The 12,387-nt window shown below is 41.8% G+C and overlaps 1 protein-coding gene across 2 annotated transcripts; it reads right to left on the bottom strand.

Moving 5' to 3' along the window:
• Positions 1 to 1,572: 1,572 nt before the first annotated feature.
• Positions 1,573 to 5,971, bottom strand: LOC124021816 (gastrula zinc finger protein XlCGF52.1-like). Of its 2 annotated transcripts, XM_046336944.1 has the most exons (4): positions 5,838 to 5,971; positions 4,000 to 4,248; positions 2,989 to 3,069; positions 2,764 to 2,900 (listed from the first exon to the last, which is right to left on the bottom strand). In XM_046336944.1, coding segments are annotated over exons 1-4 (360 nt in total). In that variant the 5' UTR covers positions 5,866 to 5,971; the 3' UTR covers positions 2,764 to 2,898. The 2 variants fall into 2 exon arrangements, with proteins under 2 accessions (XP_046192899.1, XP_046192900.1); XM_046336943.1 differs by having other exon boundaries at positions 1,573 to 3,069.
• Between the last annotated feature and the right edge of the window lie 6,416 nt (positions 5,972 to 12,387).

Raw genomic sequence — 12,387 nt, 5'->3', positions numbered from 1 at the left:
CCATCCTGTACCTGTCCCGAGGTGTGATGTTCGGATGTACTGATCCTGTGCAGGTGTTGTTATACATGGTCTGCCACTGCGAGGACGATCCGCTGCCTGTCTTGTCTCCCTGTAGCGCTGCCTTAGGCATCTCACAGTACGGACATTGCAATTTTTTGCCATGGCCACATCTGCAGTCCTCATGCCTCCTTGCAGCATACCTAAGGCAAATTCACACAGATGAGCAGGGACCCTGGGCATCTTTCTTTTGGTGTTTTTCAGAGTCAGTAGAAAGGCTTCTTTAGTGTCCTAAGTTTTCATAACTGTGACCTTAATTGCCTACCGTCTGTTCGCTGTTAGTGTCTTAACGACCATTCCACAGGTGCATGTTCATTCATTGTTTATGGTTCATTGAACAAGCATGGGAAACAGTGTTTAAACCCTTTACAATGAAGATCTGTGAAGTTATTTGGATTTTTACAAATTATATTTGAAAGACAGGGTTCTGAAAAGGGGACGTTTATTTTTTTTGCTGGGTTAATATATATGGAAATCAGTCCATTTCAATGTAATTAATTAGGCCCTAATCTATGAATTTCACATGATTGGGCAGGGATGCAGCCTTGGAGGGCAAAGGCCCACCCACTTGGGAGCCAGGCCCAGTCAATCAGAATACGTTTTTCCCCACAAAATTGCTTTATTACATACAGAAATATTCCTCAGCAACCCCCTCAGCCAATCCCGTAGGTGAAGAAGCCGGATGTGGAGGTCGTGGGCTGGTATGGTTACATGTGGTCTGCGGTTGTGAGGCCGGTTGGACAAACTGCCAAATTCTCTGAAAATGAGGTGGCTTATGGAAAATAAATTAACATTAAATTATCTGGAAACAGCTCTGGTGGACATTCTTGCAGTCAGCAAGCCAACCACAAACCTTGAGACATCTGTGACATCTGTGTGACAAAACTGCACATTTTAATAAAGTGGCCTTTTATTGTACAAAGCACAAGGCAAACTCCAAGCAGGCTGTCATGTGCCTTTTACTGAAGAGTGGCTTCCGTCTGGCCAATCTACCACAAAGGCCTGAATGGTGGAGTGCTGCAGAGATGGTTGTCCTTCTGGAAGATTCTCCCATCTCCACAGAGGAACTCTGGAGCTCTGTCAGAGTGACCATCGATTGCTCAATTTGGACAGGAGGCCAACTCTAGGAAGAGTCTTGGTGGTTCCAAACTTCTTCCATTGAAGAATGATGGAGGCCACTATGTTCTTGGTTACATTCTATGCTGCAGAAAGGTTTTGGTACCCTTCCCCAGATACATGCCTCAACGTAATCCTGTTTCAGGTTCTACTGACAATTCCTTTGACCTCATGGCTTGGTTTTTGTTCTGACATGCACTGTCAACTGTGGGACTTTACATAGACAGGTGTGTGCCTTTCCAAATCACGTCCAATCAATTGATTTTACCACAGGTGGCCTCCAATCATCTGAAAGATAATCAATGGAAAAGGGATGCACCTGAGCTCAAGTTCAAGTCTCGTAGAAAAGGGAATACTGAATACTTATGTAAAGAAGGTTTCTGTTATTTTATTTTTTTAATACATATGCAAGAAATTTCACTATCAATTTTGGAATAAGGATGTTAAAAAAAATGAAAAAGGGAAGGGTCTGAATACTTTACGGATACACAGTATATATTTTTTTACCATCCAAAGTGTGGGGCCTAAAACATCAGGGGCTGAAGCCCCGAAAGCCCAGGACTAGTAAAGCCACTGGATGTATTTATCCAAACTCATTGATGATGAATAACTATAATAACTAACCTAGTTTTAAAAGACAGTTTAATAAAACACATGTAGGTGTTTCAGAGGCTGTGTATCATTAAACAAGTAACTATGTAATAAAAACCAATCCCCCCCAAACTAATGGTGACTGATCATCACACCATCTCTATCTGATACATGTTGTGAGTTCCGGTGCTTGACTTGGGCAGGAACTTAACGGAGTGGAGTACCAGGCCCTCAAATGTTCTACTGCTTCCTGTTCCTGTTATAGATGAGCTCAAAAGTATTGTGGAGGTCCTCAAGCTAAATATAAAGTGTCGGCACCTATTTCAGTCCAAGTCAAGCAATCAGATATAAATCACCCCATCACTAAATTTTAATCACAGCTGGTCTGAGAGAACTGACGAGGCTTCTCTCCTTTATGTATAGGTTGGTGTGTTTTTAATTGGTTCTGTAGAGAGAAACTCTTCCCACAGACAGAGCAGATGTAAGGCTTCTCTCCTTTATGCATACGTTGGTGAGTTTTTAAGTTGCTCTCTTGAGAGAAACTCTTCCCACAGTCAGAGCAGTAGTAAGGCTTCTCTCCTGTGTGTATACGTCGGTGTGTTTTTAAGTTGCTCTGTTGAGAGAAACTCTTCCCACAGTCAGAGCAAGAGTATGGCTTCTCTCCTGTATGTATACGTTGGTGTGCTTTAAAGCTACCCTGGTGAGAAAAACTCTTCCTACAGTCAGAACAGGAGTAAGGCTTCTTTCCTGTATGGGTACGTCCATGTGATTTTAAGGTATACAATCGGGAGAAACTCTTGCCACAGTCAGAGCAGGAGTATGGCTTTTCTCCTGAATGTATACGTTGGTGTGCTTTAAAGTTACACAGGTGGGAGAAACTCTTCCCACAGTCAGAACATATGTAAGGCTTTTCTCCAGTGTGTGTTCTCTGATGAACTGTTAGCTCAGATGATGTTGTAAAGCATTTTCCACAGTCACAGCAGGAGTAAGGCTTCTCTCCTGTGTGTAGACGTTGGTGTTTTTTGAAGTTGCTCTGTTGAGAGTAACTCTCTCCACAGTACGAGCAGTAGTAAGGCTTCTCTCCAGTGTGCACTCTCTGATGAAGTGTCAGAGCCCTTGATGTTGTGAATCTCTTCCTACAGTCAGTACAGGAATACAGATTGTCTCCTGTGTGTATTTTTAAGTGTATTTTTAGCTTTGATAGAAATGGGAAAATCTCCTCACAATGTGGGCAGTGGTGAGACCTCTTAGCTCTGTGATCTTCCAGCTGCTCTCTGGATGTAGACAATGTCTCAACATGGTCTCCTGTGTGAACAACAACAGAAGCACCAGTCAGTTGGTGTGATTATTCATGTCAAATGTATTTTATGAAGCTACATCTGCATTGCTTGCTCTTTGGGGTTTTTGGCTGGGTTTCTGTAAAGCACTTTGTGGTCAACTGCTGATGCAAAAAGGGTTTCATAAAATACATTTGACATGTATAAGTGCTTTATAGAAACCCAGTCTAAAACCCCAAAGAGCAAAGCAATGCAGATGTAGAAGCACAGTGGCTAGGAAAATAACTCCCTAGAAGGCAGAAACCTAGAAAGGAACCGAGGGGTGGCCAGTTCTCTTCTGTCTGTACCGGGTGAGGTACATATGACTTTGTATCAGTAGGCTGTACAATACAGGGGAGTAAAACTATTCTAAAAGTGGGTAACAGTCTGGGTTGGGGTCAATTCCATTTAAATAACAGTCCTTTCAGAAAGTAAACCTAATTTCAAATTCAACATTTTGTTAATTTAAAGGCATTGAAGAGAATTGGAAGTTCAGTGTATTTCCTGGATGATCTGGAGTTGACACCAACCCTGACAACAGTCTAAGGCTAAAGGGCTGAAAATAATTACCCAGAATCCTCCTCCACTCACTATCACAAGGGTTAGAAACTACACAGACTCATTTCATATCATCCTCCACTCACTATCACAAGGGTTAGTAACTACACAGACTCATTTCATATCATCCTCCACTCACTATCACAAGGGTTAGTAACTACACAGACTCATTTCATAGAACATTAAAACACTGTCAGTTTGTCTACTTCACTTCTTTAGTCTCCTCTCTGATCACTCCAGATAATCCAGTTGTTCAGGGATGTGATGTCAGAATTACAGAATTCAACCTATCAATAGACTGGTCATAAGTTAAGGTCTAATTTATGAAGATAACTTATAAATAGATAGAACCTGCTGTTACCATGACTAACAGTTGTCCCAACCTTCTCCTCCTCTTCTTCATCTTTAATGTTGACATTCAGCTCCAGTGTTTGACTGCAGTCTTCCAGCTTCACTGATGCCATCTCTGGATCCTGCAGTGCAAACTGGGCTCCACTGTCACAATCAGGACCCAGTGACTGTAGGTTTCTACTCAGTGTGGAAGGAGAGAGGCAGGCTGGGTTTGTCCTCACTGTTGATGTTACCAGCCCCAGACTTAATCTGAGTCGGTCTGTAGTAATAAAGAGACACGGACACAAAGTTATTGTCTTAACAGTTCTGGTGCTTTCTATATTCTCTAAAAATGTATTTTTTTTGTTCAATCATCTCATTTCAACAGATCAGGTAGTTAAACATTGAGAGCAAAACATTAATTCTTATTAGACAGAAAGTTCACACTTTAAATGACCCAACGTAAGAGATACATTTACAGAATGGTTACCTGGAGGAAAATGAGGGTTATGCTTTTTCAATCTCAGTCAAGGGGAGGGTTGAGTATTGTTTTAATCTCATCCAGAAGAGGGTCATGTCATTTGTAATTGATCGGTGGTTCGTGCCCTTAACACTGATTGGCTGACAGCCATGGCATATTAGACCATATACCAGGGGGATGACAAAACATTCCTTTTTACTGTTCTAATTACATTGGTAACCAGTTTATAATAGCAATAAGGCACCTCAAGGGTTTGTGGTATATGTCCAATATATCAGGGATAAGGGCTGTATCCAGGCCCTCCACAACAGCCCTTATCCCTGGTATATTGGCCATATAACAAACCCCCTCTGACCTTATCGATTAAATAAACCAATGTGTGGCTGATGCCTCCCCTCATCTCTGATTCTCTGCTGGACACAATATCAAGTGGGACTATGGGCTATTTAGTGTGATGCCAATCAAATGATCCATAGCCTATAGAATACCAAATGCATGCTGGGAGGAAGCACAGAGCAAAGTTATACTGTATTTCTATGATAGTTGCTGGGAGGGTGTAAATACTGGGACAGGTTAGGATAAGAGCCTCTGCTAAATGACTTAAATGTAAATGTAAATGTAAATTCCAACCCACATGTGTTAATCTCAAAAAGCAAGGGGGGGGGGGTTGAGTTCAATATATATTTTGTTGAAGGGATGGCCATTCCATTTTCCTTTCAGAGGTCCTTATTGTAAATAATGTTCACTCCCTAAGTGCAGTTAATATAAAATAGACTACCTAAATTCACATAAATAAACGTTTAAAACAAGGTTGCAGTTTGTTTGAAGCAGAACTATGCACTATTTTGTACTTATTTCACCCACAAAAAAAACGATTGTATTTCCCATTCACACCATAGTAACAACTATAGATAAATATAGAAACAACTGAATGTGTCTGAATATTGTTACAGTGACATGTAGAAATCAGATGATCATGACATTCTGCTTCTAAACAGTAAAACAACCCTGAAAGTGTCTCTCTGGTGCAGCCGCACAGCCTGCAAGTCTATTGACTCAGACCGAGAGGCGCCGCCATTTTACCAGCTCATAAACATATGGAAATAATCAGAATAATAAACATGTCAAACGAACTCAGAAATCTCAAATCAATTGATTCTTTATGAAATTACATTGACGAAATAATGTAAATTAACCATAAAGTCTAACGTCAGCTAGGTAACTAACGTTATATGACTAACAATATATATTTTTAGCACGTTCTTTACTCGGTTTAGCACAACAATAACACGTCATAAAACCTTTATTAACAAACGCGATAATAACTTGACGGATTTGTGACATGTTCTTTCGATATTATAAAGTTTAAACGTGCAATGACATCATACCTGTTAGTAATACATTTGAAACGGACATAAAAGCTATCGTCTTCAGAGAACAGTTCTGGCGCTTTCATTATGGCTGACGCCTGTCCGGAACTTCCTGTTCGCCGACTCCCGCAGCGCAACAGGACTTGTCCTTGTTTGGTCGGGTTTAATGGCTGTTGGTCAATATGTTGCAGTACCACCCCAACTGGACTTTAGTATAAACCAGGTTTCCCAAACTGGCGGCTCACGGGTGGTTTTATTTGGCCCCCCAAGTTTTAATGAGCAAAACAAATAAACACAATAGACTGTAAACACACCATGAAATCAGCTCCAAGTGATTTTAAATACAAATATAATAATTTGTATTTATTTATTTTTATTTAACCTTTATTTAACTAGGCAAGTCAGTTAATAAGAACGAATTCTTATTTACACTGATGGCCTATGGGGGAACAGTGGGTTAACTGTCTTGTTCAGGGGCAGAGAGATATATGTTTACCTTGTCAGCTCGGGATTCGATCCAGCAAACCTTTCGGTTACTGGCCCAAGTGGTGGAAAAAGTACCCAATTGTCAATCTTGAGTAAAAGTAAAGATACCTTAATTAATAGAACATTTCTCAAGGGGAAGTCACACAGTAAAATACTGCTTGAGTTAAAGTCTAAAAGTGTTTGATTTTAAATATACTTAAGTATCAAAAGTAAATGTATTTGATAAAATTTACTTAAGTATAAATCATTTAAAATTCCATATATTAAACAAACCAGACGGCACCATTTTCTTGTTTTTTTTACATTTACAGATAGTCAGGGGCTCCAACACTCAGACATGATTTACAGATAGCCAGGGGCTCCAACACTCAGACATGATTTACAGATAGCCAGGGGCTCCAACACTCAGACATGATTTACAGATAGCCAGGGGCTCCAACACTCAGACATGATTTACAGATAGCCAGGGGCTCCAACACTCAGACATGATTTACAGATAGTCAGACATGGGCTCCAACACTCAGACATGATTTACAGATAGCCAGGGGCAGACAGGGGCTCCAACACTCAGACATGATTTACAGATAGTCAGGGGCTCCAACACTCAGACATGATTTACAGATAGCCAGGGGCTCCAACACTCAGACATGATTTACAGATAGCCAGGGGCTCCAACACTCAGACATGATTTACAGATAGCCAGGGGCTCCAACACTCAGACATGATTTACAGATAGCCAGGGGCTCCAACACTCAGACATGATTTACAGATAGCCAGGGGCTCCAACACTCAGACATGATTTACAGATAGCCAGGCTCCAACACTCAGACATGATTTACAGATAATCAGGGGCTCCAACACTCAGACATGATTTACAGATAGCCAGGGGCTCCAACACTCAGACATGATTTACAGATAGCCAGGGGCTCCAACACTCAGACATGATTTACAGATAGCCAGGGGCTCCAACACTCAGACATGATTTACGGATAGCCAGGGGCTCCAACACTCAGACATGATTTACGGATAGCCAGGGGCTCCAACACTCATACATGATTTACAGATAGCCAGGGGCTCCAACACTCAGACATGATTTACGGATAGCCAGGGGCTCCAACACTCATACATGATTTACAGATAGCTAGGGGGTCCAACACTCAGACATGATTTACAGATAGCCAGGGGCTCCAACACTCAGACATGATTTACAAACAAAACATTTGTTTTTAGTGAGCCCGCCAGATCAGAGACAATAGGGATGACCAGGGATTTTCTCTGTTTAGTGAGCCCGCCAGATCAGAGGCAGTAGGGATGACCAGGGATTTTATCTGTTTAGTGAGTCCACCAGATCAGAGGCAGTAGGGATGACCAGGGATTTTATCTGTTTAGTGAGCCCGCCAGATCAGAGGCAGTAGGGATGACCAGGGATGTTCTCTGTTTCGTGAATCCGCCAGATCAGAGGCAGTAGGGAGGACCAGGGATGTTCTCTGTTTAGTGAGTCCACCAGATCAGAGGCAATAGGGATGACCAGGGATGTTCTCTGTTTCGTGAGTCCGCCAGATCAGAGGCAATAGGGATGACCAGGGATTTTCTCTGTATAGTGAGCCCGCCAGATCAGAGGCAGTAGGGAGGACCAGGAATGTTCTCTGTTTAGTGAGCCCGCCAGATCAGAGGCAATAGGGAGGACCAGGAATGTTCTCTGTTTAGTGAGCCCGCCAGATCAGAGGCAATAGGGAGGACCAGGAATGTTCTCTGTTTAGTGAGCCCGCCAGATCAGAGGCAATAGGGAGGACCAGGGATGTTCTCTGTTTCGTGAGTCCGCCAGATCAGAGGCAGTAGGGATGACCAGGGATTTTCTCATGATAAGTTCGTGAATTGGACCATGTTTTCTGTCCTGCTTTATGCATTCAAAATGTACAAAGTTTAACTATTAATTTACTGTAGTGTATAAAATATATATATTTGTGTATGTGACAGTTGTTAAAGTACTGTGTGAATTTCACCAGGTTCATATATTAGTATGTCATGTTGATCTGTTATTATGCATGCCTGCATCCTGGGAGAAGGGGAGCGTGTACTTACGTTTTGCCCTGCGTGCTCGTGCTCAAATCATTTTGATGCACTGAGAGAGGTAGGCACGCCTTTTCTGTAGTCTTCAGAAACGTTTGATTCTTTTAAGCACAAAGTCATACACACAGTGTTTTGTTCATGAATAATGATGTATATTTAGAGGTTACTCGTAAGTGGATGGTATTGCTAAGATGCACTTGTAATTGTACTTTTTAGGATGAAATCAACATTCTGAATTCAACATGTGGTTAATAGCAGGCTATTTTATTGTATGTGTGAACGATGGCTAGCTCCTCGAATGATCCCAGACCCTCCTATTGTGTATCTGTTGTAGAAAGAGGTGACGATTCTCAGAACATAATGTGCTCTACAAATGTTTTATTTCCTTATTTGATGCAGGTATGTGGTTTTATCTATGTAAAATATGTCATGTGTTGATGCATAATAAGGAGAGGCTGTACTAATTTTTGTATTCGAAAATCATTTTGATGCACTGTGAGAGAAAGAGGTGACGATTCGCGGAACATAATGTGCTCTACAAATGTTTTATTTCCTTTTAGATGCAGGTATGTGGTTTTATCTATGTAAAATATGTCATGTGTTGATGCATCATAAGGAGAGGCTGTACTAATTTTTGTATTCGAAAATCATTTTGATGCACTGAGAGAGAAAGAGGTGACGATTCGCGGAACATATGTGGCTCTACAAGTGTTTTATTTCCTTTTGTATGCAGATGGAGGATGCAGAGAGTGAGTTCTGATTCATTAAAACTACCTGATCTCCAAAGTCCACGTCTATAGTGTCACTCAACCACACACAACGCAGAGCTACAGCGGTGCAGCACAGCACCAGTTACATGTATACATATATACAGTACCAGTCAACGTTTGGACACACCTACTCATTCAAAAAATATGTATTTTTATTTTTTAACTATTTAGTACTTTGTAGAATAATAGTGAAGACATCATAACTATGAAATAACACATGCGGTAACCAAAAAAAGTGTTAAACAAATCAAAATAGATTTTAGATTCTTCAAAGTAGCCACCTTCTGCCTTGAGGACAGCTTTGCTCACTCTTGGCATTCTCTCAACCAGCTTCATGAGGAATGCTTTTCCAACAGACTTGAATGAGTTCCCACATATGCTGAGCACTTGTTGGGTGCTTTTCCTTCACTCTGTAGTCCAATTTATCCCAAACCATCTCAATTGGGTTGAGGTCGGGTGATTGTGGAGGCCAGGTCATCTGATGCAGCACTCCATCATTCTCCTTCTTGGTCAAATATCCCTTCTTGGTCAAATATCCCTTGCTGTGGTAGCCATGCTGGTTAAGTGTGCCTTGAATTCTAAATAAATCCCAGACAGTGTCACCAGCACACCACCTCCTCCATGCTTCACGGTGGGAAACACGGAGATCATCCGTTCACCTACTCTGCGTCTCACTAAGAGGCAGCGGCTGGAAGCAAAAATCTGAAATTTGGACTCATCAGACCAAAGGACAGATTTCCACCGGTATAATGTCCATTGCTCGTGTATCTTGGCCCAATCAAGTCTCTTCTTATTATTGGTGTCCTTTAGTAGTGGTTTCTTTGCAGCAATTTGACCATGAAGGCCTGATTCACGCAGTCTCCTCTGAACAGTTGATGTTGGAGATGTGTCTGTTACTTGAACTCTGTGAAACATTTATTTGGCCTGCAATCTGAGCTGCAGTTAACTCTAATGAACTTATCCTCTGCAGCAGAGGTAACTCTGGGTCTTCCTTTCCTGTGGCTGTCCTCATGAGAGCCAGTTTCGTCAAAGCGCTTGATGGTTTTTGTGACTGCACTTTAAGAAACTTTAGCAGTTCTTGAAATGTTCCGGATTGACTGACCTTCATGTCTTAAAGTAATGAAGGACTGTCGTTTCTCTTTGCTTATTTGAACTGTTCTTGTCATAATATGGACTTGGTATTTTACCAAATAGGGCTATCTTCTGTATCCCACCCCTACCTTGTTACAACACAACTGATTGACTCAAATGCATTAAGAAGGAAAGAAATTCCACAAATTAACATTTAACAAGGCACACCTGTAAATTGAAATGCATTCCAGGTGACTTCCTCGTGAAGCTGGTTGAGAGAATTCCAAGAGTGTGCAAAGCTGTCATCAAGGCAAAGGGTGGCTACTTTGAAGAATCTAAAATATATTTGTTTAACACTTTTTTGGTTACTACATGATTCCATATGTGTTATTTCATTATTTTGATGCCTTCACTGTTATCCTACAATGTAGAAAATTGTAAAAAACTAAATAAAAACCCTTGAAGGAGTAAGTGTTCTAAAACGTTTGACTGGTACTGTATATCCACAGTGTTCTGTCATCAGTCTTGCTCTGTGGAGGAACTCGTGGCTTCAAGCAACCCTACAGCTACAGCCACACATGTCAGTACAGGCCCGAGTACAGTCTGAACAGCCCGTTGTCATAGCAGACATACCATCAGTAGATCAAGTAATCAGGAACTTTAAACTGCAGCCCCCCTCCCCTCCATGCCCCTTAGCCCCGCCCTCTTCTATCAGTTCACAGATCTGAAAGGACAGGATAGGTGGAAACACCAATCAATAGCCTGTGTGGTGTGTGGAACCTCCGCCATGTTGCTTTCACCCAGGTCTTTCATGTATTCCTTTCAGTTCCCCCTGAGGAGGCGGGGTCTAGGGAGGGGGAGGGAGCTGAGGTCTGAAATGGAATCTAGAATCAGGTAATGATAGATGTATCCAAGGCAACGGTTCTTAAAGTTCTACTGCTACCTCACTTCCTGGTGAGAGTCATTGAACCATAGCTAAAGAGACTTATACCCAGGCTAACATTCCACATTCCTAGCCACGCCTTGTCATTTACTAAAAAGACTAGCCTTTCATCACTCTTCAAATATGAACATTTTCTCAACAATGAGCTCAAGGAGATCAGAGAATTTGATCCTGATTAAATAGCCCTCACCGCTATCATCCAATCACAATATTTATGCAAATTAGACTGACAGGAAAACATTCCTTAATTCTTAATTCTAACATTGGGCATTCTGACGTAATACATTTCATTATGAACATCAACGTTGGGCACAGCCAATGGGAGCACATCCGAGAAGCTCTCGCCATTCATTGTGAACATTGTATATATCCAGCAAGCAAGGTGCTTCTTTCCTCAAATATATATTGTTCAAAGTAAGAGACCAAACTATATCGCTACTTCTGGGACACATTGGGCTAGGCTATAATATAATATAGAGAATTGCTCAAGAAGGGAATAGTGAAGACAGAGTTGTGTAAGTTGGCCTCCCGAGTGGCGCAGTGGTCTAAGGCACTGCATCACAGTGCTATCTGTGCCATTAGAGATTCTGGGTTCGAATCCAGCTGGCCACGACCGGAAGACCCATGGGGCGGCGCACAATTGTCCCAGCGTCGTCCTGGTTAGGGGAGGGATGTCCTTGTCCCATTGCGCACCAGCGACTCCTGTGGCAGGCCGGGTGCAGTGCATGCTGACACAGTCACCGGGTGTATGGTGTTTCCTCCGACACATTGGTGCCAAGAAGCAGTGCAGCTTGGTCGGGTCGTGTTTCGGGGGACGCACGGCTCTCGACCTTCCCGAGTCCGTACGGGAGTTGAAGCGATGAGACAAGACTGTAAAAGAAAAAGCCTGGGCTATTAATACACAATGCTTGCCTACAGTGAATTTAATACACAATGCTAGCCTACAGTGAATTTAATACACAATGCTAGCCAACAGTGAATTTAATACACAATGCTAGCCTACAGTGAATTTAATACACAATGCTAGCCTACAGTGAATTTAATACACAATGCTAGCCTACAGTGAATTTAATACACAATGCTAGCCTACAGTGAATTTAATACACAATGCTAGCCTCTCACAGTGAATTTAATACACAATGCTAGCCTACAGTGAATTTAATACACAATGCTAGCCTACAGTGAATTTAATACACAATGCTAGCCTACAGTGAATTTAATACACAAT

Source organism: Oncorhynchus gorbuscha, unplaced genomic scaffold (genome assembly GCF_021184085.1).
Source record: "Oncorhynchus gorbuscha isolate QuinsamMale2020 ecotype Even-year unplaced genomic scaffold, OgorEven_v1.0 Un_scaffold_1224, whole genome shotgun sequence".
NCBI classification, from domain to species: Eukaryota; Metazoa; Chordata; class Actinopteri; order Salmoniformes; family Salmonidae; genus Oncorhynchus; species Oncorhynchus gorbuscha.
This window is presented reverse-complemented; position numbering and strand designations above follow the sequence as displayed.